This window comes from Electrona antarctica, assembly GCF_951216825.1.
Source record: "Electrona antarctica genome assembly, chromosome: 19".
NCBI classification, from domain to species: Eukaryota; Metazoa; Chordata; class Actinopteri; order Myctophiformes; family Myctophidae; genus Electrona; species Electrona antarctica.
In genome coordinates, this window is record NC_136800.1 from 2,597,631 (window position 1) to 2,623,979 (window position 26,349).

Here is a 26,349-nt window from a genome sequence, read left to right on the forward strand (position 1 = left end):
TCTTGAATAGCTTCCGTTTAGTTTTAGTCATAGTATCTTGAATAGCTTCCGTTTAGTTTTAGTCATAGTATCTTGAATAGCTTCCGTTTAGTTTTAGTCATAGTATCTTGAATAGCTTCCGTTTAGTTTTAGTCATAGTATCTTGAATAGCTTCCGTTTAGTTTTAGTCATAGTGTCTTGAATAGCTTCCGTTTAGTTTTAGTCATAGTGTCTTGAATAGCTTCCGTTTAGTTTTAGTCATAGTGTCTTGAATAGCTTCCGTTTAGTTTTAGTCATAGTATCTTGAATAGCTTCCGTTTAGTTTTAGTCATAGTATCTTGAATAGCTTCCGTTTAGTTTTAGTCATAGTATCTTGAATAGCTTCCGTTTAGTTTTAGTCATAGTATCTTGAATAGCTTCCGTTTAGTTTTAGTCATAGTATCTTGAATAGCTTCCGTTTAGTTTTAGTCATAGTATCTTGAATAGCTTCCGTTTAGTTTTAGCCACATTTTAGTCACCCGGAATGTTTTAGTGTTAGTCTAGTTTCAGTTGACTAAATATCATAAGATTTTAGTCGACTAAATCTACAGTTGATTTATATATCTACTACTACTATCTTACATATCTACTAAAATGCATTTTGGCGGGCCTTGATGAAATCACTTGCTGAAAATAGACGATCTAAAAGCTCACAACGCATTTTCAGCATGCAACCAATTGTAAAATGACTTATACTGGATCTCTTGTCTCTTGTCCATTTTGTCCAGTTTTTATTTGTTGACGAAATTGTCAGTATATTTAGTCTTAGTCTTCCATGTAGTTTTCGTCAGTGAAAAAAGGGTAGTCGACGAACATTTTTCGTCTCAAGTTTTAGTCGACGAAAACAACACTGATTTGTTGCTTTGCAGCAGAATTCCCCCTGACAAAAAATGACTAGCCGGGCATGCCTGTAAATAAAGGCAACTCTAGACCAGGGGTTCTCAACGTTTTTGGCCGGGGACCCCCGAAAATGCTTTGGCATCGTCTCGGGACCCCCGCCCCGCCCCCTCCCGACCCCCAATATAAATTGACTGCTACAATAACCTTAAACCATTTTGGGCGGGAACCCCTTTTGGTGTTTTAAGCATTGTTATAATTTAGCTATTTAAAAATAGCAGATCTACAAGCTCATAGCGCGCCACCGAGTGGCGCGCTACGAGCTTGTAGGTCTGCTATTTTTGAAAAATCGTGAAAAAATAAATTAAAAAAAAAATCTTTTTTTTTTCTTTTTTTTTTTAAAAATAATTTGGGGACCCCCCAAAATAATTTGGCGACCCCCCGGGGGGTCGCGACCCACGGGTTGAGAACCCCTGCTCTAGACGAGCAGAGGGGGTTACACTGAGGAGTGGCAGAGGATTTGTCCTGACCTGAGATGTAAATCTTCCCATTGTGCACTGCTCCCGCATGGGCGGCCAGGGGCTGAGGCAGCGATGACACGTATTTCCACTCGTTAGTCTCCAGGTTGTAGGACTCCACGCTGGAGAGGTAGCCCGCCTCGTTCCTTCCACCAATCACGTACAGGTGCTTATCCAGGCGGCAGGCAAAGAAACTGGCTCTCCTGAGGAAGGAAGAGGAGGAGGTGTCAAAGCAGACAACATCATTACACCAACGATGACAGATTCATTGAATACTTATCAACAGATGTGTCTACTGTGAGATGGGAATTGTTTGCAGTGGACAGATTTGAAGTGAACTACGGATTCTATTTTGGAAATACAGCTAAGTTATAAATCATTAGAAGGAACTGTGAGAATGTGGTAAAAAAAGAAAGGGTTAATTGATATATAATTATCAATTAACTTTGTATTTAACCCATTTAGACGTGAGGACGATTCTACAAATGTCTTCTAAATCATGACAGTTTTCTGAAAAACCTATGATTCAGATATTAGTGGTTCTCAAATAGTCAAATTATTTCATGTCAAGGACATTGGCTGAAATTGGCTGCGGACCGACCCCCATCTGAAAATATGTTATTCCAGGGACTCCCTGGAAGCAAAGATTTGAGTTAAAAACGTTCGCTCTGAAAGAATATATTCAAAGATTTGTGTCACATTTTCACGATCTTTCAAACATAGCAGACCTACAATGTAGGCTTGTAGATCTGCTATTTTTCAATCGCTAAAGTATAACATAATGCTTTAAAACACCAAAAGGGGATCCCGCCCAAAATGGGTTAAGTTTGTATTTCAATGTGTGTATTGTTACTTGCACATACAATGCAGTTGGTTGCAACATACTGTCAGTGAAATTCTTGTACTTGCACTAAGCCTCTTCAACAGTGTAGATTCCATTTTAAACTGGATCTGCTACTACTAGTACAGGGGTTCTCAACGTTTTTGGCCGGGGACCCCCGGAAATGCTTTGGCAATGTCTCGGGACCCCCGCCCCACCCCCTCCCGACCCCCAATATAAATTGACTGCTACAATAACCTTAAACCATTTTGGGCGGGAACCCCTTTTGGTGTTTTAAGCATTGTTATAATTTAGCTATTGAAAAATAGCAGATCTACAAGCTCATAGCGCGCCACCGAGTGGCGCGCTACGAGCTTGTAGGTCTGCTATTTTTGAAAAATCGTGAAAATATATATATATATATATATTTTTTTGAAAATAATTTGGGGACCCCCTAAAATAATTTGGCGACCCCCCGAGGGGTCGCGACCCACGGGTTGAGAACCCCTGTACTAGTAGATCAAATACAGATAGTCAGAATAAGAATAAGAATACAAATAGCAATAACATTATTCCATTGATAATTTACCTCTCCTGCATAGGTGGCAATTGTATCCAGCTGTTGAATCTGGGATCATAACGGCTGACAAAATTAGTGCTGTGTTTTCCTGTAAAAGAAACAATAATAAGCTCAGTTTTCAATATTTTCAGAAAATATAATACATTGCATATTAAACACTACAGTAGGCTATGTAACGTATACAATACAATAAAATACAATTCTTTGTTCAAGGTTCTTTACTAAACAAGTATTTAGATTAGATTTTTATTTCAATTATTTATTTATCCTTTATTTAAGGGAGAACTTTGTTTAGTTTTTTTCAACCAATGTTCATGTTTTAGGTTGTTATTAGAGAAAGTAAAACATGAGTGTTATTTATTTATTTTCATTTGCTGCTTTCTTTCGTTTTAGCGATTTTAGCGATTTCTGTTTTTTTTTTACAAACTTTTACAGCGATTTCTTTATTGTTACTATAGTCCAACTAGACCCCAGGAAATGACATCTGGTGTGACTCCAGTCCATGTGACTGCGGCATATTAGAGTGTGTATGAAGTGCGTAGATGTGTTTCTGGGTAGTGTAGTGTAGTGTAGTATGGTATGTATTACCGTTGGGGTTCCATTGGTCCTCTCCACCCATCAGCACCAGGAAGTTCTCCACCTCAACCACACAGTGATGAGCGCTGTTGTAAGGCATAACTGGACACAAAACAAACACAAATGATGTCACTTAGCAGCAACCTCAAGCCCATGTCTTCTGCAGAGGACAGAACTAAGGTGGTCTTTACACGAGAACGGTGTTCATAGGAAACGGCAAAATAAAGTATCGTTTGCTGGTGTCCCTTTAGACGAGAACGGCGTTTTCAGGAGGTGAAAAGGCAACAAAGTTAAACCACCTCCCAGAGAGTGGAAATCTTTGAGAACGCCGTTTCCTATGGTCTCCATATAAACAGGCAAAACGGCGAATCCGCAAAACAATATGACATCATGGCTTACGTTGGCTCACAACGCATATGTTTATTAGTTCCTACAATGAACAAGCCTCCCTCCTAACAAGTGCCGCTCATCAGCGATGGTGAATGCACAACCATGATGTAAATTAAATGCCTTGTGATAGGTGGCAGGCAGCAGCGTTTATGTAGCCTAATGTATTATAAAATATATATAACCATCCCGTGGCGTGCTCTGCCTGCATGCTCTGGGCTGCCTGTCAGCCTGTCTGTCACCTCGATGCGTTAGTAGAAAGCAGGCAGCGAGCGACGGCCACAACCACGCTGTGTTCTGGAAGCGTCATTCAAAACCCTGATAGGGTTGCGTGAAGGGGGAGCTACCTGGTTCTTCTTCTTGTACGTGGGTGACTGGTCTATTTGGCAGCTCGTTACCGCCACCTAGCGACATTATAGCGTTTTCATAAAGTGTGCGTTCTCGTGTAAAGGGTCAATAAAAAATGAGAACGCAGCGGGACTTTGACGTTTTATCTGGAGATGGTCGCCGTCTAAAAGAGGCCTAAGTTACCCTGAATTACAGTTTCTTTATTTTGTCTCCATCTACAGCACGACAGAATTTGGGCTGTTTTGTATGGTATTTCTTTTTCAGCAGACTATTGTCTTCTAAACGGTTTGATTCACACTAGTACAAATACATTCAGTATACTGTATAAGTGCATATATACAGCATATACATTATTGTCAAATAACACGATACTAACAATTCTATAACCTTCTATCAGCAGCTATCTCTTTGCATCATTTCCATTCCCCACAACTATGGATGTGTACATTGTACATGTGTGCTTGCAGCCATAGTGGTAATAGTAAATGGTGCATTTATATAGCGCCTTTATCCAAGGCGCTTTACAGAGATTGTGCATTACATTCACCCATTCACACACACATTCACACACCGATGGCGGCGGAAACCATGCAAGGCACCAACCAGCACATCAGGAGCAATTAGGGCAGGGGTGCCCACACTTTTTTGACTTGAGAGCCACTTTCAAAATGACTGATGCAACAAGATCTACCCACCAAAAAAATCTACAAGCTACAAGCTCTCAACTGAGAGCTTGTAGATCAGTTTCCTTACTCCACAGTATATAACTTTGTAATGCTACTGACGTTTGTGCACAACAATCTTGAAAACAAAGTAATACATTGTGGGTTTGAGCTGACAGGCCCTTCTAAATGTCAATCAAGTCACCTTAATTCAAGTGGCAAAATTTAAATTAAATATATTTTTTTAGGGGCATGTAATGTGATCTACCTGCACAGCCCTTGTGATCTACTGGTAGATCACGATCTACCTTTTGGGCACCCCTGAATTAGGGGTTCAGTGCCTTGCTCAAGGACACTTGGACACTAACTCTGGGGGAGCCCACAGGGTTCGAACTGGCAACCACTCTACCCTGAGGAGATATCACACGTAGGTTGACAGTCAACTAAGGACCCGAATGTTTCAATATTTTCTTTAATAGTCAGTGCGACAAGTATGGGATAACAGCCAGCAGAAGGTGCCAATGTCTAAATAATTCCCATTTTAATAATTCACGAAATCTGTACGTGTGTGTCTGTCTGTCTGTCTGTCCCGGGCATAACTCAGGATGCCGTGCAGGCTTCCATTTATTTATCTTAAAACCATGAATGCAGCATTTAAAAATGGCATGTGAGACTGGCTGAGCTTTGCGTCACGTTTTCATAGCCAATAGTACACATAGTACGAGATCTGTGCGCATGAGTGAAAGAAGCTTCAGCGAACAAAAGCAGCTGCACAAAGCAAAACATGATGCGTGTGGAGCTGACAACTGGGATAAAACGAGTACATCAAATAACAGGACTATTGCATAACGGGTGGTGTGTGTATTCCCGACTTGCATCGTTCCCAACTTGCATGGCCCCCAAGAAATGTGCATTAATTCATCAATGTCCAAAAAAGTCGCGGAGGATTAGACTTTATACCTTTTCAATGCACGAGGGCCATGTTTTTCTTTGGGTAGAATGGTGGCCAAAACTAATATTAGATTGCATGTAGAGTAGACTGTGTTTACTACATGTCACATTTTGTCTTTGTATCGTCATATCTAGTGCAGTGTCCGTGGCGGTTTGGAGTGTGTACGTGGGGCATGTCTGGCCGTGCGTGTCCGTTCAGGGCATGTCTGGGGCAGGGAGATTCAGAGGGCATGCCTGTTTGGGGCATGACCATTCAGAGTGCGTGCCCATTCAGAACGGGCCGACTGTTTGGCTCCGGGTATTGGTGCTTACAGCGATGCTTCGGAACACATGGCTGTTCGGAACGAGGGGCAGCTTGCAATGGTCCCATGGCTTGACCTCTCGGCAACACATCTTCCAAATTTGAAGTCAATCGGATGAACGGACGGACGGACGGACGGACGGACGGACGGACGGACGGACGGACAGACAGACAGACAGACAGACACCTGGAATCTCAGGTTTAGAAGCCATGGGAGCCGCCTTTTATGCTGTGCAAGTCTAGTGTTACGATGATGTCACCACTGTCTATATCCATCTTTGGAGTTTCTACATGAATCTGATGTCAGCGCTGGATATCGCTGTTGTCTCCATATATGGGACTATGGGTTATCCCATATATGGAACTCTAAGTGAAAGCCTTCGCAACAGCCACGTAAAATAGCTCGAACCAGTGCTGATTATTTCGTTAGGACCCGCTACAGTGGTGTTCGATACGAACTTAACCGGGATGTGGAAACCTCTACTTCAATGCTCTACGAGTTGCTTAGCCATTAGCCAGTTATTCTGTCTCATCTAGAAGACTCGTACCCAAGGTAATACAAGCCATTCAAGACAGACAGACAGACAGACAGACAGACAGACAGACAGACAGACAGACAGACAGACAGACAGACAGACAGACAGACAGACAGACAGACAGACAGACAGACAGACAGACAGACAGACAGACAGACAGACAGACAGACAGACAGACAGACAGACAGACAGACAGACAGACAGAGATTCCCTGGAATTTATAATACTGTAGATCAGGGGTGCCCAAAATGTAGACTGCGATCTACCAGTAGATTATAAAGGCTGTGCAGGTAGACCACATGTCATGCCTGTAACACATTATATAATTTAAAAAACTATTGTTGGTATCTTCCACTTGATTTAAGGTGATTTTATTGATTGATCAGAAAGGGCAGTCAGCTTCAAGTCAGTGTTAAGAGTGTTGAGCACACGGCCCGGGCCGGCCTAGTGTACCAGGCACCTAGGCTGCTAATCCAGCCTGACAGCGTGTCGCGGGTTCGACTCCCGATCCCGACGACCTTTGCTGCGTGTCACTCCCCAGTCCCCATCTCTCCCCCCCCCCCCCCCCCCCCCCCATTTCCTGTCATTTTACTATAAAATTATACAAAATATCTTATATAAGATATTAAAAGATAAAAGCTATCAAAAATATATTTTTAAAAAAAAAGAGTATTGCGCACAAGCGTCAGTAGTATTACAAAGTTACAAAAAAAACCCCTACAAATTCCATTTCCCATTCCAAGTGTGTTTGTCTTATATAACACCAACGCCGCTATTGCAAACCCCCGCCGGGTACATCAACTATTTTCAGCAATGGGATAATACTTTTTTTGTTTGTTGGGTAGATCTTGTTGAGTCATTTTGAAAGTATACATAAATAGGAAATGTGGCCACCTCTGCTGTAAATGGAGTCATCATAGGTAATCTTAACATGATAGGCCTATGAGTAGAGTTGTTCCGATACCGATACTGGTATCGGTTACTCGGGCCAATACCACCCTCAAGTACTCGTACTCGGTACTTGGAACCGGCCCCGATACTTTGACCCGAGTACCAAAACATCCAATTGACACTTGTTTGAACGAATGCAACAGGAGCAAGTCTGACCTAACCTGACTCCGCCAGATGGGGCAGCAGAGAGTACACTGGGTTCTCCCCTCCTGCTCCCATCTGGGAACTCTCAGGCAGACTTGATGCCCGGCCACAAAACGGCCTGGCCAATCAGCAGCAGCTTCTAGCAGCTTCTAGCAGCAGCTTCTAGCTTCTAGCTGCTGCTAGTGTACTCTCTGCTGCCCCATCTGGCGGAGTCAGGTTAAGTCTGACCCAACACTGCAGCAAATCGCCCAAAAACTGCCGATCTACAAGCATACATGACAACTGTGTAGATCGGAGATCCATTTGCATCTATGAGAAAAAGGGGGTAAAATAAGTTGTTACAAAATAAATAAAGTACTCATATCGGTACACGGTATCGGCGAGTACTAAAAATGAAGTACTTGTACTCGTACTCGGTCTGAAAGAAATGGTATCGGGACAACTCTACCTATGAGTCAAAGTCTGCACATTAATGTACGTCACACAGCTCAATGTGAGTTAGCATGGGATAGCAGCCAGCAGAAGGTGCCAATATCTAAACTTAGGGCCCCTTGCAGAGGAGTTTCCCCTTGTGTATGTTTTTTTTGTGTGGTTCCCATCCTCTATCTTCCATCGTCTCCTGCTAAAGTGACCCCACTGAGACGTAGAGAAATGGTCTTAGGTGACAGTCATAATGAACATGATCGTGTTCACTCAATAAATCTCGGGCCCGGCGCCTTTTGAGCACAAATCAGTGGAATGTTAAACCATTTAGGCCTGATGTCGAAATTTAAAAAATGTCTTCTAAATCCTCCAGTTTTCTGAAATACCTGTTTCGATGTCAGTGGTACTCAATATTTCATGTCAAGGACCCCAAAGATCATATGTAATTGGCCACCGACCCCCATCTGAAAATATGTTCCCCAGAAGCAAAGATTTGAGTTAAAAACGTATACGAAAAAATATATATTCGAAATTTGCGCCACATTTTCATGATTTTTCAAAAAATACCAGACCTACAAGCTCGTAGCGCGGCACTCGGTGCCGCGCTATGAGCTTGTAGATCTGCTATTTTTCAATAGCTAAAGTCTAACATTACATAATGCTTTAAAACACCAAAAGGGGTTCCCGCCCAAAATGGGTTAAAGCCCACCTGTCTGTCTCCATCAGTCATTTCCACTGTCACCTCCCCACCGCCTGATGGATCACAGTTGCTGTAAAATTAGACAGCCTTGAATCTCATTTCTTTCCAATTGGCCTCTCCCTGCAATCTCACTCTGGCTGGCTGACATGTGGAGGTCCTCTATAGTCTACAGGAAGGGGTGAGCCCCACACACACAGGTACTACTAGTACTGCATACACTTAAAACATAGTTTTATCTTGAACGAGGGGATTAGGTTGCCTGCCTTCAGTGCACCTCAAAGGCAGAGCGCGCCACGTGACTTGCAGTTTTCCCCCTTACATGCTTATTTACATTATCATTCAGTCAGCAGTATATTATAGCACATGGATGGATGGCTTTTTATTTGATGTCTTCTGACACGCACTCATACTAAACACCATCTGATACAGACATGGGGGGGGGACGGGGGGACGGATTGCTAATTTATAATACTGAGTAGGAATCTTGCACTATACTAGGATTTGGGCAATTTTCCCTGCATCCACAGGTGTCCGGGACGGGATACAGGTGAACAGTAGGCTAAGTGGTACCATCTAGCTTCGACTAATAGTACCAGGAGGATGATAGAATCTACTAGGCGATGCGCAGTGGAATGAAATGACATAAAATGTAGTCACTCTCGTTTTGAGTACATGATACTGATATTACCACTGATAATGGTGACGGAAAGAAAAGTGAGATGAATTTTTGAATTTTCTATTCATTCATTCTATTCTCCCTTAACCCATTTTGGTGTTTTTTAAGCATTGTGTTATACTTTAGCTATTGAAAAATAGCAGATCTACAAGCTCATAGCTTGTATAGGTCTGCTATTTTTGAAAAATCGTGAAAATGTGGCGCAAATCTTTGAATTATATTCTTTCAGAGCGAACGTTTTTAACTCAAATCTTTGCTTCTGGGGGAACAATACTGTATGTTGTTCCCTGGAACAACATATTTTCAGATGGGGGTCGGCGGCCGATTACATATATTTTTGGGGGTCCTCGACATGAAAATGTTTGAGAACGACTGACATAGAAACAATAGGGGTTTTTCAGAAAACCGCCAGGATTTATAGAAGACATTTGTAGAATCGTTCCCGCGGGTCAAAACGGGTTATATAACCTCACTACTGCTAAGTTCTGTGGGTGGGTGGTGTGGGGGAGCAGGGGGACGTACGTATTATACCATAGGAGGAGGACATAACAATCATGGCCCTTATATGAGATGGACGCCATCACTCCATTGTACAGTGAGCTCACGGGCTCACTAGAGGGAGTCAGAAACCTCTGCATTGAGGCACGGCCGGGCCGGTTGAATGACTCCACAGCTAATGCACCACTGCTGCTCCAGCACTGACGTTTCCTCCTCAACACCATTAGCATTTCAGCCCACTGCGCTTCTGCATTTCTTTTGTTCTAGACCACAGCTTTACTGTGTGTAGATGAGGTCCATTTTAACCCATTCAGGCCTGACGTCGAAATTAAAAAATCGTTGAAAGAATATATATTCAAAGATTTGTGCCGCATTTTTACGATTTTTCAAAAATAGCAGACCTACAAGCTCATAGCGCGCCACTCGGTGGCGCGCTATGAGCTTGTAGATCTGCTATTTTTCAATAGCTAAAGTATAACATAATGCTTAGTTAAAACACCAAAATGGGTTAAAAGCTATAATATGACACAGATGCGTCCTCAGGTCTAAATGGGTTAAATTGTTAAAAGTCGTCTAACGTGAGCTCGCTTTTGAGTGCTCTGGGGAGAGAGAGAGAGCTAAGCATGATTTATTTTAGACTTGGCTGCATGCGTGCGTGCTGTGTCACACACTGAAAATAACAGATTTGCAAGCTCTCGGCGCGTTTTGCAGCACGACACGCTGTGAGCTTGTAGATCGTATATTTTTCATTGCGCGACACCGACGCGGAAACCAAGCGTAAATCACCCTTTTAGTGGAGCACTATGGCTGAGCCCCCTGTCTCTCTTTTGTCTTCCGTTGCGTCATGCAGCCATGGGTACACTAGATGGCAAACGTTGCACTGGAATCAGCAGGGCAGCAGATATCTGACGTGACAAGAGGGATCAGATTCTTACTAAATTGTGTTGATGAATGTCTTAATCAAAGGCTGTCCCTCTCAGGTTTCGCCTCATTGAAAAGTTATGATTGAATGTTAATAATCTTCTATTCCACATCCATTGTGTGGAAGCTACATCAGATGGTCACTGATGTGTTAAGCCATTCTGAACGGGAACCCCTTTTGGTGTTCTAAAGCATTATGTTACGCTTTAGCTGTTGAAAAATAGCAGATCTACAAGCTCATAGCGCGGCACCGAGTGCCGCGCTATGAACTTGTAGGTCTGCTATTTTTGAAAAATCGTGAAAATGTGGCGCAAATCTTTGAATATATATTCTTTCAGAGCGAACGTTTTTAACTCAAATCTTTGCTTCTGAGGGGTTCCTGGAACAACATATTTTCAGATGGGGGTCGGCAGCCAATTACATATACTTTTTGGGGACCTTGACATGAAATATTGAGCTCCACTGATACAGAAACATATTTCAGAAAACTGTCAGGATTTAGAAGACATTTTTTAAATTTCGACGTCAGGCCTAAATGGCTTAAGGGGATGATTTTGCAGTTTTGTCCTTCCACTCGGACACGGACCATTTGAGTGTTAACTTTTTAGTTTTGAGTGATGGAAATCCCTATTGACCTTTCGCTTGTTGCAGTTTGTACCCGTGAGTGTGAGTGTAATGAGAAAGTGACAATATAAATACCAGCGGGCTCCGGGCTGTGTTATGTGTGCATGGCATACTGTAGCCTGACAAATTTGGCCAAGGTAAAGAATCAGACCAGTGCCAAGGAACTAATGATTCCAGCACAGAAATAAACCCTGCCCTGTATTGTCTATGACTGTATATAGATCACCAAATTTGCAGAGCTGAAGAAACCATTAATATCCTCCTAATACACTAATACACTTATACACTAACATAAAGCCGATGCCAGAAACAGCCGTTGGAACCAAATGAGAACATAAAGAGCAATGACAGCCATTGGACCTATGCCTAATAGGTACGAATGGTATAAGACATTATTGAGATGTGGCTCTGACCAAAACAAAGGACAACAACTCAATAGGACCACCAACGATGATGCAATAAGGACAAATATGGCTTCCCATCAGCTCTCGTTTGACCTTTTGCAACATGGCAAGAATATAGGTGGTGGTACGTGTGCTTCAAAAGGTCAGAGAAGACAGGGGAGACAAGTGTCTCGAAGCATGTGCTATAAAAAAATAAGATTCTTCTTTGTAAAAATCACAGGAAGGTTCATATCATCTGATGATATACTATAGCACATTCTTTTCAGAATCATTAGAAGACATTTGAGTGGGACTATATGACACTCTGCCTTCAACATCATGTCTTGAAAACAATATCGCAGGCTGATATTCTACTACAGTAAATTAAAAGAAATCACACCCATGTGAAGTGATCATCTCATTCTGGCCAAACACAATTTGCCTCCTCACTTTTGTCTTCAATGTTTGTGTTTACACAAACACTCAGCGCTGGACATAGGAGGGGCCAGCGCCCCTCAAAAACACCTCCACTACGTAATATGCCACCATGCAAAACAAATGTGTGGAATTTCATGCAATTGTGTCAGAGTGACTTCCATGTTGTACCTCTAGCTGTGTACGTGTATGATGTAGTGAATCATGGTATTGCTGAATGAATCCAATGACATAAACTGTGTCTGGTAAGACCAAAATCCATCCCAACTGCAACATTTAAATATGTACATTAATTAGCATATAGAGCGCCGAAGTCCTGACGTCACTCGCTCATCCCCTGGTTCACAGAAGTAATTTCTCTATGGAGAATAACATGGGGTCATCTTAAAGTCATTTCACATAAGCATTGTGGTCCAAAAATAAACAAGCTGTCTCTGCGTTATTGTCAGGGAGGTGTCTCTGTATCGTTTGCGACAGTCAGTCACCCATATTTTATGATACAGTCGGTTTCTAGCGAAAATGTAACTAATTCAGTAGCAGTAATGTTTTCTCTCAGTCAGTTGATTCTTCATATCCATATGAGTGAAACGGCCGGGATGACATGTTTATTTTTCAAACACAGTTCTTATATGAGGCGATCTAAAATCCCCCCCTATGGGGATTACAATGCAAATAAAAAGTACATGAACCCGTGGATTAGCGCCCTCTACCGATATTGACGTCAGACTTCGGTGCTCTATAGGCTACTGGTCAGTTGTGGTGTAGACGGTCAAACTGCCTTCAGTAAAGGCCACTGAGGTAGCATCCAATATCTGCCACAATATATCATTATATTTCAAATAAATCTCACCGTGCATCTTGCCAGGATATTTCAGCAAAAACAAGGGAACCCAGGCATGAAACTCCACCGTGGCGTGGAGTCACGCTCTGATTAAAAACTTATATTAAAAGTGATAGTGATACATCATTACCTCAAGGATTTAGGGAACTCCTTCCCTCATTTTCCGTGGAAATTAACCTGTGTTAAAGCCAGCCATAGGAACAACCATTTCTCATCATAAAGGAAGTGCATGCATGGAAGATGCCTCGGGTGAAAAAGAACAAAAAGTAGAGCTTTTCTACTTACTTGTAAGAATCTTCCATGTCTTTTTGTCGTCGTCATAGTACTGGACCAGATTACTGGGGAGGCGATCAGGTCCAGGAGGCAAACCACCTGCCAGTAATAACAGTCTCTTGTTGGAACGAATTCTGTAATGTCAAAAAAAGGGGGGGGTAAAGTGTGGGTCTGTGTCACACAAAACAAAGTCAAATCTGGTTTCAACTCTGCAAGTGTACTTTTGACCTGATTTTACACTCCAATTGTCATTAATTTACCCTGCATTCCACTGTTTTTAGATGCAACGAATGGATGCTCAACGGTGTATTTGAAAGCCTAGCACACTTTCAATGAATGAATGCAATGAAGGAAGGCGTAATGAACACATGAATGAATAAATTCACTTTGAACACCAACCTTGTTTTTTATCAAGGGCTACTAGCCTAGGAAATCTATTGATTGATTGACCAAATTCATCACATTCAACTGAAAATGCTTAACAGCCCACTTCCCATTTCGATTGGTTCTGGAATGGTTGTTATACTCGACAGATACCTTTTCAATTATCTATTAAGTTATCTGCATTCTGCAGAGGATGCTAAGCTGCAGGGCTACAACCATAGATTGTAAACTTCAAATTAGGAAACTTTTGTTTTATTTTTATTTTTTTTTACGACACATTCACCACATAGAACCCTATACCGCCCCTAGCTCTGGTCCATAGCTCTAATGCGTTTCATTTAGAGCTATGTTACTCTCAACTTCCACCGGTCGCATGAATGCAGACCAGCCTCTCCTCTTTAGCGTAAATAAAAAGAACGTTTTTGCTACTCACCAAAACAAAGGCGGGTCGTGTCATTAGAAAGCCTACTTTCCTTAGTGGACGCACTCTGAGCCCCCCACCACACGTATAAACGGTACTTTTTGGCCAAAAGGGGATTTTGTTTCCACCGCAAAAAAAATACTTTTAGTTACTCCACTGCGCCCTCTACCGATATTGCCCAGAGAATTGCCTCATAGAGAATATTTTTCCTCCGGTGAAAAAAAATCCCTTTCTGGCCAAAAGGTACCGTTTATACGTGTGGTGGGGGGCTCAGAGTGCTTACACTAAGGAAAGTAGGCTTTCTAATGACACAACCCGCCTTTGTTTTGGTGAGTAGCAAAAACGTTCTTTTTATTTACGCTAAAGAGGAGAGGCTGGTCTGCATTCATGCGAGCGGCGGAAGTTGAGAGTAACATAGTGTCACAGTATGTGGCTCTGTGTTGCCATACTGTGGCTGTGTGTGGGCGTCGGCTTTCCTCCCAGCTTCCAGCCTTGGCACACCTGTCCATGGTCACCTCATCGCACTCAATTGACACACCTGCCGGCCATCAACTCTTCAGCCCTGACAGTATTTAAACCCTGGTCTTCACTCCACTCATCGCCAGATCATTGTTCAACATTTCATGGTAGTAGCTTGTCTCTAAACCAGTGTTTACGTCCTAGTAGTGAAGTTATAGTTTAGTAGTATTCCAAGTCTTAGTTCCTAGTTTTCCTAGTATTTTGCTCCTGTGTTTCCTGCAACTCGAGCTCTTCTCCTCTCCTCCAGAACCAGCTCACCTGTTCTACTGCCTGCTCGTCTGCCTGCCACCTGCCTGGACTGCTCTCCTCATCCTCCATGTTTGTTTTTCCATGCAACTCCATTTCCATGCAATTCACCATTATTGTGAATAAATAACTTAAATTTGCTCCTGTGTTTGGCTCTGCATTTGGGTTCAGCTTTCTGCCTACCATGACACATAGATCTAAATGAAACACATTAGAGCTATGGACCAGAGCTATACCGCCCCTAAAATTTGCCCGAAACAGCAGATCTACAAGCCCACACTGCATCACGTTGCAACGCATCGTGAGCTTGTAGATCAGGTATTTTCGGATATTTGTTGCAGAGGGGGAAAAAGGAGTGGACCAAGTATAGACCACTGGAGGACCATGGTCAACTTAAATATAGGGTTTAAGTGATTAATGACCATTATCTGGTTCATAACCAATTTCAACTCAAATCTGAAGGGCTACTAATTCATCACAATATGCAGCTAAAGATTAGGCAGATTTGGCCTTTATTATTATCACGCACTATATCACCATTTCTTTTTCTGTTTTAACTTTTTTCTTTTTTTTTTTCTTTTTTTAATGCTTGGCTAAATAGCACCCCTCGGTGCATCCTCTGCAACTAGGCCCACTCAGAAGTGTTTTGGGGTTATTCATATGCAAATGAGCCCTTGGACATAGATAATGGTGATTAATTGAGAGGAGAGAAACAGTGGCATGTGAAACCAATTATGAGGATTCTTGATTCCTTTCTCATTTGGATTCATAATATAATGTGGAAAATAGATATGTTATTCGGATGACGCAAATGAACACATGAAAAGTGAGCCTGTTGTCTTTTCAGCACACTTCGTTTCAGTTTATGAATTGATACCATACTGTCTATGTATTCACTGTTAACTTTTTTGCACTCATATGATGTCCGACCAATATTTACAATCAAAATCTCAATTTCAACCTTGATGTGATTGATGGCATTTCAGGCTTCACAATTTACCAGAGCCACCCCTGTGTACCATATACCTGACAGCTGCAGCAGCGTCAATCAGTCATCCTGCTGACAACACCTGTCTACTTATCAGATCTAAAAAGAGCTGATCATGACAAACACAAGAGGGGGCCCAATGCCGCCACGATCATATTTGTGTGGGGGTGACACACGTGAGGAACTGCACCCAATTGCGCGGCCCGGCACTCAGTTGGCTATGCTAAAATTCCCTTTGTGTAGCACCAATAACTGCAGTAACATTTCATTTAATTGCATGCCAATCCATGCGGTAATTACCACGTAACTATCGTGTCGAAAGGTAACGACTTGATTTACAGAACTTAAAACCGTTTCTATGAACACTATCGCCGATTAATTGTCGAAAGTTTATGTGCTTATTTCTATTGCAAGTCTTCACCAAATAATACAACACTGTGGCACATGTGATAGAATCTAAAAGTTGTAAAGTATGCTAATTAGATGTGATAGCCTTTTGGTTTAGCGGTTCATACTCCTATTTTAGAGCCGAATAAAAGTCGGTTCGGCTCTGTAGAGCCTACAATGTGATGTCATTTGAGGTTCGGGGGGGCGGGTACCGTCCTAAAGTCGGCTCTTCGGTGCTACTGAAAATTTCTGACGAGCCGAAGTCATTTCGGCACTACAGCGCCGAAACAGCGGTAAAATAGGAGTATGAATCGGCCCTAAATCTCCATCGTCAGCCCTTATCAATACCATGCAATGGAATGGAGCCAGTATGGACATTTCCTACATGTTGACGTTTGTTGTCAGCCATTGTCCGTTGGACAACGCCATTGGTAGTCGGACAACGTTGGTCGCGTTGTCCGACTACTAACTCCAACCCTAAACCTAACCTCAGTGTTAACCGACCACGTAAGTAAACATGAAGCGAAGTTGTTGTAGAGCGCAGTTTCACGATGTTTTCGCATCGACGGCAGTCATTTCACTTCTGTGTTTCCTAGTCGCCTACTCGCGGTAGGTAGTATGTAGGAAATGTCCATATTGCTCCATTGCATGGTCTGATAAAGAACATAAACTGCTACCAAACAATCAATAGCATAGTTCAAAACCCTTGGCTCCTCCTGGTATATAATGTCTCTGTTGGTACACAGCTAAATTGAACTGTGAACAGCTTCACAGCCGTCTGGGCCGAGCCTCACAACCCTCTTTGGCTGACCCTCTATACTCATCATGGATTACACTGGCAGTGTTGCCAATAGCTGGAATAAGTGGGTGATTTGTTGATGTGAAGAGTGGGCAGGCGATGAGCAGGACACATCCAGTACTGTGTTACCCTCACAAGGTCTGTTTTGAGGTTCCCAACCACTGGTACTAGTACTTGAGCCCCCCTCCGGCAGGGACGGATTAACCCACACGAGGGCCCCTGGGCCGGTAATGTTTGCAGGGCCCCCTAGCGCGCGTGCGTGCAACATTTTTGTGTTTTTATCATGTTTTTGACCTAAATTTAACTAAATCAATGGCCAATGAAGGACCCCAGGAGTCCTTTTCAGGGCGTCAAACCTAGAAGGGCCCCTGAGAGCCAAGGGCCCCTGGGCCACGGCCCCACTGGCCCAATGGCTAATTTGTCCCTGCCCTCCGGTGGCACACAGAGGAGTGAGTTGCCTCAAAAAAGGAGGAAAAAAGACAAAAGTGGAATGAAATATTTATATTACTACAGGTAGTTCTTCTTCTGACCAAGCAATTGGTTGAAATAGGCCATCCAGCCACGCTGAAATGAGCATGACAGGCTAGCACACCTAGCCGTTAATAGAATGTGTGAGAACGGATGAATCACATTAGAAATATCAGCAGCATGTGCTGATTAGTTATTAGACAGGGTTTTGTCAGAGCAGCAGCATTATTGGCTTAGGAATGGAACAAAAAGGGCAGGTATATATATATATATATGCTCCTGCATTTTAACATATATTACGGTGGTACTTGACTTGGAGAGCCAAATATTATTCTGAGGTGGAACTTCAGTATAAAAAGGTTGGGAAATGGGAACCAATGTTTTGTAATGGCTTCCAGGCTGCTGTGCATGTAAGTGTCGGGGCCGGGGGCCGGGGGTCATGCAGTATGCATGCATGTCTGTCTGTCTGTCTGTCTGTCTGTCTGTCTGTCTGTCTGTCTGTCTGTCTGTCTGTCTGTCTGTCTGTCTGTCTGTCTGTCTGTGTGTCGGTCAGGGGCTTTCTCTCTCTACGTGCTGGACTCACCTGCTGGCCAGAGTCTGCCTGCAGTGCTGCCGGAAGGGCATCAGGTGGTAGTTCATGGCGTCCATCAGCAGCTTCTGGCACACGGGGTCAGTCCTCATGAAGTCGACGGACTGCACCCTCTCCACCAGCTCCGGCGCGGGGATGAGGGCGAAGCGCAGCCTCTTCATGAGGTCCGGCACGCGGTGCATGCGCGTCTCCCTGTCGTGCTCCAGCCACAGGACGGACATCTGGAAGAGGGCCAGCTCCGACTCCACGGGCGGCGGCAGAGCGTCCAGCATGGCGCACATCTCCTCGAAGTTGAGCAGCAGCACGTCCTCCACCAGGTACTTGTTGGCCAGCTTCTTGGTCTCGTCCAGGCCGTGGAGGGCGGCGATCTTGCAGATCTGCTTGTAGTTCTGCACGGAGATCTGGTCGTTGAGGAACTGCACGCTGAGCTTGGTGATCTGCGGGACGCTGAGGATCTTGCTGACCGAGAGCACCTCCTCCACCGTGTCCAGGGAGAGAGTCACGTTGGCGGTGTAAAGGTACTCCAGCACGAGCCGTAGTCCGATGGACGAGCAGCCCTGGAGCACCAGGTTGTTGATGGGCCGAGACCGAGAGCTGGCGGTCACCATCTTGTCGTCCGGGGAGGACGAGGGGGTTCCGCTGCTGCCCTGGTCTCCTTTGCTCCCCTCGTTGTTGTTGATGATATTGTGAGAGGAGGAGAAGAGGGATCTGAAGTACTGGGAGCAGGACGCCAGTACCGCTTTGTGACAGTGGAACTGCTGTCCCTGGGCGGTGAGAGTCACATCGCAGAAAAGCTGCTTCCTCCATAGGAGATTGAGCCCGTGCAGCAGGGTGTCACTGTGTGTCGGGTCAAAGGTGGATGTTCTGTCACCCGATCTGGACATGACTTCTTGACTGTGAACAAATAAAACCATGCCAGCCATTCACATCAATTCATTTATTTGTACACAAAATGAGAATAAACAGTAGCCCTAGGTTTGATCACTATAGTAGATCACTAAATATATTGGACGGGACTTCTCAAATAAGTTGCCGTTCTCCTAGCCTACAGCAATATTGAGTATGTCGCCCATCCATCCAAAATAAATGGAGTAACCATCGTGCCATAATATATATGCCAGCCGGCGTGATTCTACATCCCACACAGGTTTCAGTGTCAGTCCGTTTAAACTTTGAGCTCTGGTCGTAAAGCAACAAACAAAAACGTGGCGGTTCCAGCAGTGTGCCACTCTTATTCATGTTTTCTAAGACAAGATCTTTTTATAAATCGAGGCTGCGGGTTTGAAGCGCGCTGTCAAAACAAACTACAGTATACGATGATACGAGAGAGATGCTGCAGCAGGCAGGCAAGGCAAGGCAGGCAGGGGCTTCTTTTCTCTCTCCGGTCTCTCCACGATAAACGCAAGTGAAGTTGTTGGATAAGGGGAGAAAAGGACAACCCCGTACGGTGCAACGGATAATATGCAGCCAACACTTATCGTTCGGCTTTATCTTCTGCACCCCCCACACAACGAGGACATTACACATGCCACAGATTTACGCACGGAAGTCATACAAAAGCAATTAGTTTGTCTCCCGTCATCATCATCACATCACATGCAGTGCGGCTGCGATCTGTTTTTTAGCCTACCTGAGTTTAGGCACAACGTGAGTATACATCGGCGATTATCCATTACATGCATCTTTCGATCAATGTGAACGTGTAGCCTGCTATTCACGTGTGATTGCCTTCTTTTTAGACACAGTCAAATATATCTATTTCTGTGCGTAAATGTTTGCAAACTTGACACGAAGCGTCCCTGCAAACGTTGTCGCTACATTCCCTATAAAGCGCCTGTCACAACTAAATGATGTGAGTAGCTTGCCTGAGAACGAGCCAAACTTACCTGACTTCAGTTTCTTGACAAAAGAGAAAAGTGTCCCCAATATTGTGACTTGAATTTCCTTTGTTCTCCTTTTCTTTTTTAAAGAAATGTCCTTTTCCTTTAAAGTCTATGGCCGTTGCCTCAGAATAACCATTGGCTCCAACTCATAAAGTCACTATTTTCACGTTATTTGTTGACGTTGATCATTTGTTCTTCTGAATTAACAAGAAGTGTGGTGAGTGTGTGAGAGGGAGCTGTGCTTTCTGCAAGAGAAGAAGAAGAAGAAATATACGTGTGACAAATTATGCTACCAAGAAACAACACATCATTATCCTTGGGCCTGGGGCTCAGTGAGTCGTAACGAGAGTAATAGGAAATCCACGGTTGGGGAGAGAAACGGTCGTGCATGGCCGGTGGAGAGAGACCATGCAGGGGTATGGATGCTGGAGAGACTCGCAAAATTATGGCTCAAGGCTATTGTAAAAACTGTCGAGCGTAAATGACTGCGATTTCAAACATCTATGGAAGAAAGAAAAGAGAAAGGGGGGAGAAAAACCCGAGTCTTTCCCTCGCTGTTATAGAGAGAACCGTCAAGTTTTAGTGCGCATTGCTAATTAGTCAATTTCTCTCCGCCTTCACAGCCCGACGACTTTGCTGCTGAGCTGAAACTGCTAATTTCTGGGACCAGCCTTTTTTTGGCTGTGAACTGGATGGATGAATGGCTTGTCTCGCACAAATGACAAAAAGCCCCTGCCTTAATCTCCATCGCCAAAATAACCCCTCATCTCATTCTGCTCCTGCTAGTCCTTCAAAAGAAGGTGCTCTATATAAACTTTACTTTTTCATCTACACGAATATTATGGAATGTGTGTGATGATTATGCACAGGCCCACATCATCTTTATTAACTTAAGGTTCATTAATGAAATAATGAACCTATGTTCCCCCACTTCTTCATGGCACAAAGTGAAAAGAACTTGGCTGCAACCATAACAAGACACAATCACTAAAGTGATGCACAAAGTTGTACTTAATGTAGCCTACTATAACATATACGAGAGTTAGTCATTTAGTAATTCATTACTAAATGGCATATTCATTTGCTCTAGGGTCTTGTCAGAACAGTTCATTGTTAAACAGTATATGTCATCTATCTGCAGGCCTGAAAACACAATGTGAGAAATCCAAGAATGGCTACATACTAGGGTTTAGTTTGAAGCCTGTAGTTTAATGTATTTCAATGGCCAGGTTTGCATATACATTAATCAATTATTACATAATCAGATTTCATATATCTTTGGACTTTATGTGAATGGTTATCTTACATGCACATGTTGGCAAGTCTACATCAAGTTCTTCTAACTCCTGTCAATTCATTTGAGTTAAACTTACATTGAACACCAGTGAACTATCATATTGACCTTTACTCTAATCTAGTTGATTGGATCATTGCATAGCAGCAGTAGTGACTTCTTACCTATCCTTTTGAACATAAATGTATCATCATATACTATATGATACTGTATATTTTCTGATGTCAGTAAGTAAACCCTATAATTAGTTGATTCCAAAGGGCTCTATACCACTATTACCACCGCCCTCCTGTCTTCACCCTAAATTATATTCACCAAAAAGTAGATGATCTACTGTACAATGTACATGCTCACGTAGATGTTCTATTTTTTGCCAAATGTTAGCCCCGGAAATAGTGATGTTACACCAAGCACCTTATCATGAGCTAACTAGCATCAACTTCGTAGCTGCTACATCCAAACCATATTGTTTTATGAATACACTGAGGTTTCTTGATGTTAATAAACGATGGAGCTTGCACAAAAACAAATTGCACCCATCCAAGTTGATTCTGATTCTGAATTTACTCTTACATTCTTAAGTAGGCCTACACATAAAGTGGAACCAATAGCCTACATTATTTGAGCCCTGAATGTGTATATACGGTATATATATGATATATACCGGTATGTACACACACGTGTGTGTGTGTGTGTGTGTGTGTGTGTGTGTGTGTATCCCCTACAGGTTAACAGACTAGACACCCACCCAAACGAAACAAAGTGACATTCATGCAAATCCAATCAAAATCTGCTTTAAAAAAAATGACTTATTAGGATGGAGTGAACTGTCAATTAAATAAAGAGCTCAATTGGAGCAAAAACCTACATACAGGGGCTCCCCTGGGAGCAGAAATGACAGATACCTCACAAGTTATAAAGTGACAGATAGGGATAAATGGGTTTGTTCATGTACTATGAAATAGAGCAAACATGCTACCATCATGTAAGAGCAGGCCATACACATATAACATCTATAAAAAGACAACATCAGAGTTTTTAATGATGGCTTAATGTTTGACACACCCCCCTCCTGTGTCCCCCCCCCCCTCTTACAGTTGTGATTTATTCTGCATTAATAGAATTATATGAATCAACTCGACACTCAACATTTCAAATAATGATTGTCACTGAGTGCAAAATACAACAACAGTGTTGACTGGCAAACCTGAACACATGCACACAATATTGCATACTTATATGTACGGTTTAGTCCACTTCCCCCCTGCAGGAGTATTACAGCACCTTACTATATTTCAGTTTGGAGTCATGTACTGTTATCTTTGCCAGCACTCAATTAGTACGACATTACCCGAGTCTCGAGTGAGCTATTCTAGCGCAATGAAATGACCATTTTCTAACTCTTTCAGCTCTTTGTAGCTACTCAGTCTCCTGAGGCCAACTGGTCTTCAGATCGCAGGGCATTTATGGTGGTAGGTTGTTGCAGTGTGGAGAAGGAGGGGGGGGGGGGGGGGGGGAGGTCATCAGATAAGAAGAATTTCTAGACTAATTAAACCCGTTGAGACAAAGAATCACAGTACAGTGATTTACAACTCTCTGTACCAGTTAAACCGGCTCATATTTATCAGTTATATATTACACCGATACAATGTCTACTTTTATCGGGAGATTAAGGCGTTTCAAGTTATTATGTTAATGTTAATATGGCATATCTGTAACAATGAAGCATTCATGTATCTTGGCTGTAACATGATTTCTCAAAACAACTGCTAGTGACCTGAATAGAGTTATACAATGATACCAATCATTCATTATTTAACCACACGAAACCCTAGCATTCCTGGGATGGGTACAATAGGTGAACATTTGGCCAAAAAGGAAAATAGCCAAACATTCCGCATGGGATGGCAACTCGTTGGGAAAAATCAGACCTGTCTGAAGTGAGTGGTGCAACAGCGCCCCCTGTTGGTACCCTAAACATAGGGACATAGAGACATAGGGACATTGCTGTTCCTTGGAGTGGTTGCACCACTCAAAAAGTAAAGTATAGAACCCTAGGGGATCCCGGTCAACAAAAAGTGGTTAATCACTTAATAATGTTTTATACAATGATCGCTAATAAGCACTTTAAGCCCCTATAACAATGCACACCTTCAATTAGTATGTAACATCATTGCTTATACATAACCACATGATTTCTCATTGTTCAAATTGTAATACAATTACACCAGAGTGACTGGCATATAAAAAAAAAAGAACAATACAAAAAGCAACTGTTGAGATGATTGCTACCTTGAATAAAACAAATTACAGAATGCTCATTAGTCAACGCAATGAAACAAAAACAAGGAGAAGCTCCAAAGTTGTGCATAGCAAAGTCTACCAGGCATAATTCCTTTTGCTGGCTGCAGCAGAGGGTATGCTAAGATAGAAAGTATTATTTTCCTAAATGGAAGGTGTCAGATGGTCACGGAAATGTGATCGGCTGTTCAAGATCACTGCTTCCCATCTGCAATTTGTGACGTGTGAAAGATTCAGCCCAAATGTGCTCACCAAGCGGAAATCCTCAGCACTTTCTCTTATCGTGGAAAAGCAAGATAACCAGCTGTTTACAGATCAGAGAACATATCATATTAATATCATGGAGAGAGTGATATCATCTTGTTTGTAAAAATATTTGTGTTAACTAAGTGTGGTGTGGTATGGCAAGCTTTAGAGAGAGAGTTCTAATTTATCGCTTTCTGGGAGTATTCTGCAGGTTAAAGATTGTTTCTGTTTTTTTTTCTCCCCATCCGCTTTTTTTTAAAAGACCTGCAGGAAATAGTAGGATATGAAAATGTTGCAGGAGATCACAAAAATACGGTGTGAGAGAGTCATTGTTTTAGGCACATTGCAGGTCACAGTAAATGATGCACTGTGCAGCATGAGCTCAAACCTTTTCAACTGCCCTATTTGAATAAGAGGACCAGTGGCGTGCACATATAGACACTAGGGGGTGCTAGAGCACCCCCTGCCCTTTTGGCAATGTGCCCTTTTGGAAAAAAACAACAAAAAAAAACATTTTTTTTCTTCTTTTTTTTTTGGATTTTTCAAAAATAGCAGACCTACAAGCTCGTAGCGCGCCACTCGGTGGCGCGCTATGAGCTTGTAGATCTGCTATTTTTCAATAGCTAAAGCATAACATAATGCTAACACCAAAAGGGGTTCCCGCCCAAAATGGATTAAGGCAACCGGCCGGTTCCACACGCTGCACAAGGTGCCCTTTTTTAACTTGAGCACCTGCCCCTCTAAATGTCTGTGCACGCCACTGAAGAGGACATCCCAAATGTAATTTGAAACGACTCCCCATCCCAGTCTACTGTACAGTGTGTCTAAACTGAAGCAGCTTCCCTTTGATTTAACGACTGGTTGCCCTTATTGTATCTGATTACAGGAGAGTTAACAATTATCTGTTAGAAATTATGTTATGTAATACGATATGATTCCTTTGGATGCATAAGGGGGCAGACACTGTATTTTTGGTGACACAAAAACCCGTATTAGGAGTTCCCGCTTCATAGCCCAGACGATTGTTATACTTTAACTGTCCCTGGCAATTCCTTTACCAGTTTATCATCCTCTGAGGACAGTTTTATCACCACAGGAACTAAGACGTTATAGGCATAGGATTAATTTATAGGTGGGGAGAAATAAAAAAAAGAAAGTGCCAAGTAAAGGTGGAAGTTCTGTTGTGAAATATGTAAACAGACATGATCAATATCACTAACCAATATTGCCTTTTTTAATGTCAACCAGTGTCTCACGGGGGTGCTAAGAATGTGCTTGTCATTTTCAGTTCAAAGTTAGTCATAAGATGATTCATTAAAAACGTCTACTGTGTATTAAATCGAAGGCTCTTATTTGCCATTCAGGGAGTATGGGGAGGCCTGCTGTTTGAAAGCCCCAGATCCTCACACATGGCACAGGCAGCTACCACAGACACGGCTCACAGACTCAGCCAGCAGCCGGGAGGTGAACAGAGACGAACAGGCGGTGTCCCCTCCAGAGTGAGCACAGGAGTGTGTGTGTGTGTGTCTGTGTGTGTCTGTGTGTGTGTGTGTGTGTGTGTGTGTGTGTGTGTGTGTGTGTGTGTGTGTGTGTGTGACATTCTCAAATGACAAAGGATAGTGGTTGTGCGGTGGTATAGGTGGAAGGGGGACATGCAGGGAGGTTGTGCAGAGGCTCACCTGAGGGAGTGCAACGGCTGCTGGGACCAGGGGTGTGGTGAAAAGACCCAAGGTGTATAAGAGGGACCACAGGGCCCCCCCACCCCACCCCACCCCAACACTGTACAGGAGTGCTGAGGGCTGAGGGGAGGAGGGGGGGCTGCTGTTGCGCAGTCTCCCCAGCGTGATGCATCTACCTTCAGGGCGGCAGCAGGCGTGGAGTAGGGTGCGATGGAGCGAACACAGGCTCAGTGGCGCGGTCACCTAGGGACGCTGAAGTTGCTGTAGCAGGACTGATAGTTATTCCTTGGGAGAATTGCAAGATGAGCCCCATTGTATTAGCAGAACCTCCCCGCCCCCCCCCTCCAACCAAAATTGTATCAATGTATGTCCTCACTTTAAGACATGTGTTTGAAAGGACCAAAAACCTTGTCTGACCCTATGACTATTACTATCACTAAATATTGAATTAACAATATATATATATATATATATACACCGGTATATAACATGTAGAATGTGATACATTCCAATAACCTCCCAATTCAGCACAGTACACTTCAATAAATTCCTCTGGCAAACCAGCAGCCAACACATTATTCCATATTGATTTGAAATTCTCCGACATTAAGCTTTTAATTTCCAAGCCCTGCTTTTGTGTTGCGGCTGTGTTCGAGTCATATCTTTTAGAAATTCTCTGTGTCTAATATGGTCAGCACTCCCAATTATTCACTCCACTGACAAGTGAAACAAACGGGGGACC

The 26,349-nt window shown here is 43.0% G+C and overlaps 1 protein-coding gene across 1 annotated transcript in view; it reads right to left on the reverse strand.

The window, feature by feature from the left end:
- Nucleotides 1–19,118, reverse strand: part of klhl14 (kelch-like family member 14) — a gene marked incomplete at its 5' end in the record, with an annotated part of 31,344 nt that extends 12,226 nt beyond the window's left edge. Inside the window, 5 exons of the mRNA XM_079530148.1 lie at nucleotides 1,386–1,576; nucleotides 2,783–2,861; nucleotides 3,362–3,451; nucleotides 13,416–13,537; nucleotides 18,199–19,118. Of these exons, the coding sequence (XP_079386274.1) occupies nucleotides 1,386–1,576; nucleotides 2,783–2,861; nucleotides 3,362–3,451; nucleotides 13,416–13,537; nucleotides 18,199–19,118 (1,402 nt within the window). The remainder of the gene's footprint in view (nucleotides 1–1,385; nucleotides 1,577–2,782; nucleotides 2,862–3,361; nucleotides 3,452–13,415; nucleotides 13,538–18,198) is intronic.
- Between the last annotated feature and the right edge of the window lie 7,231 nt (nucleotides 19,119–26,349).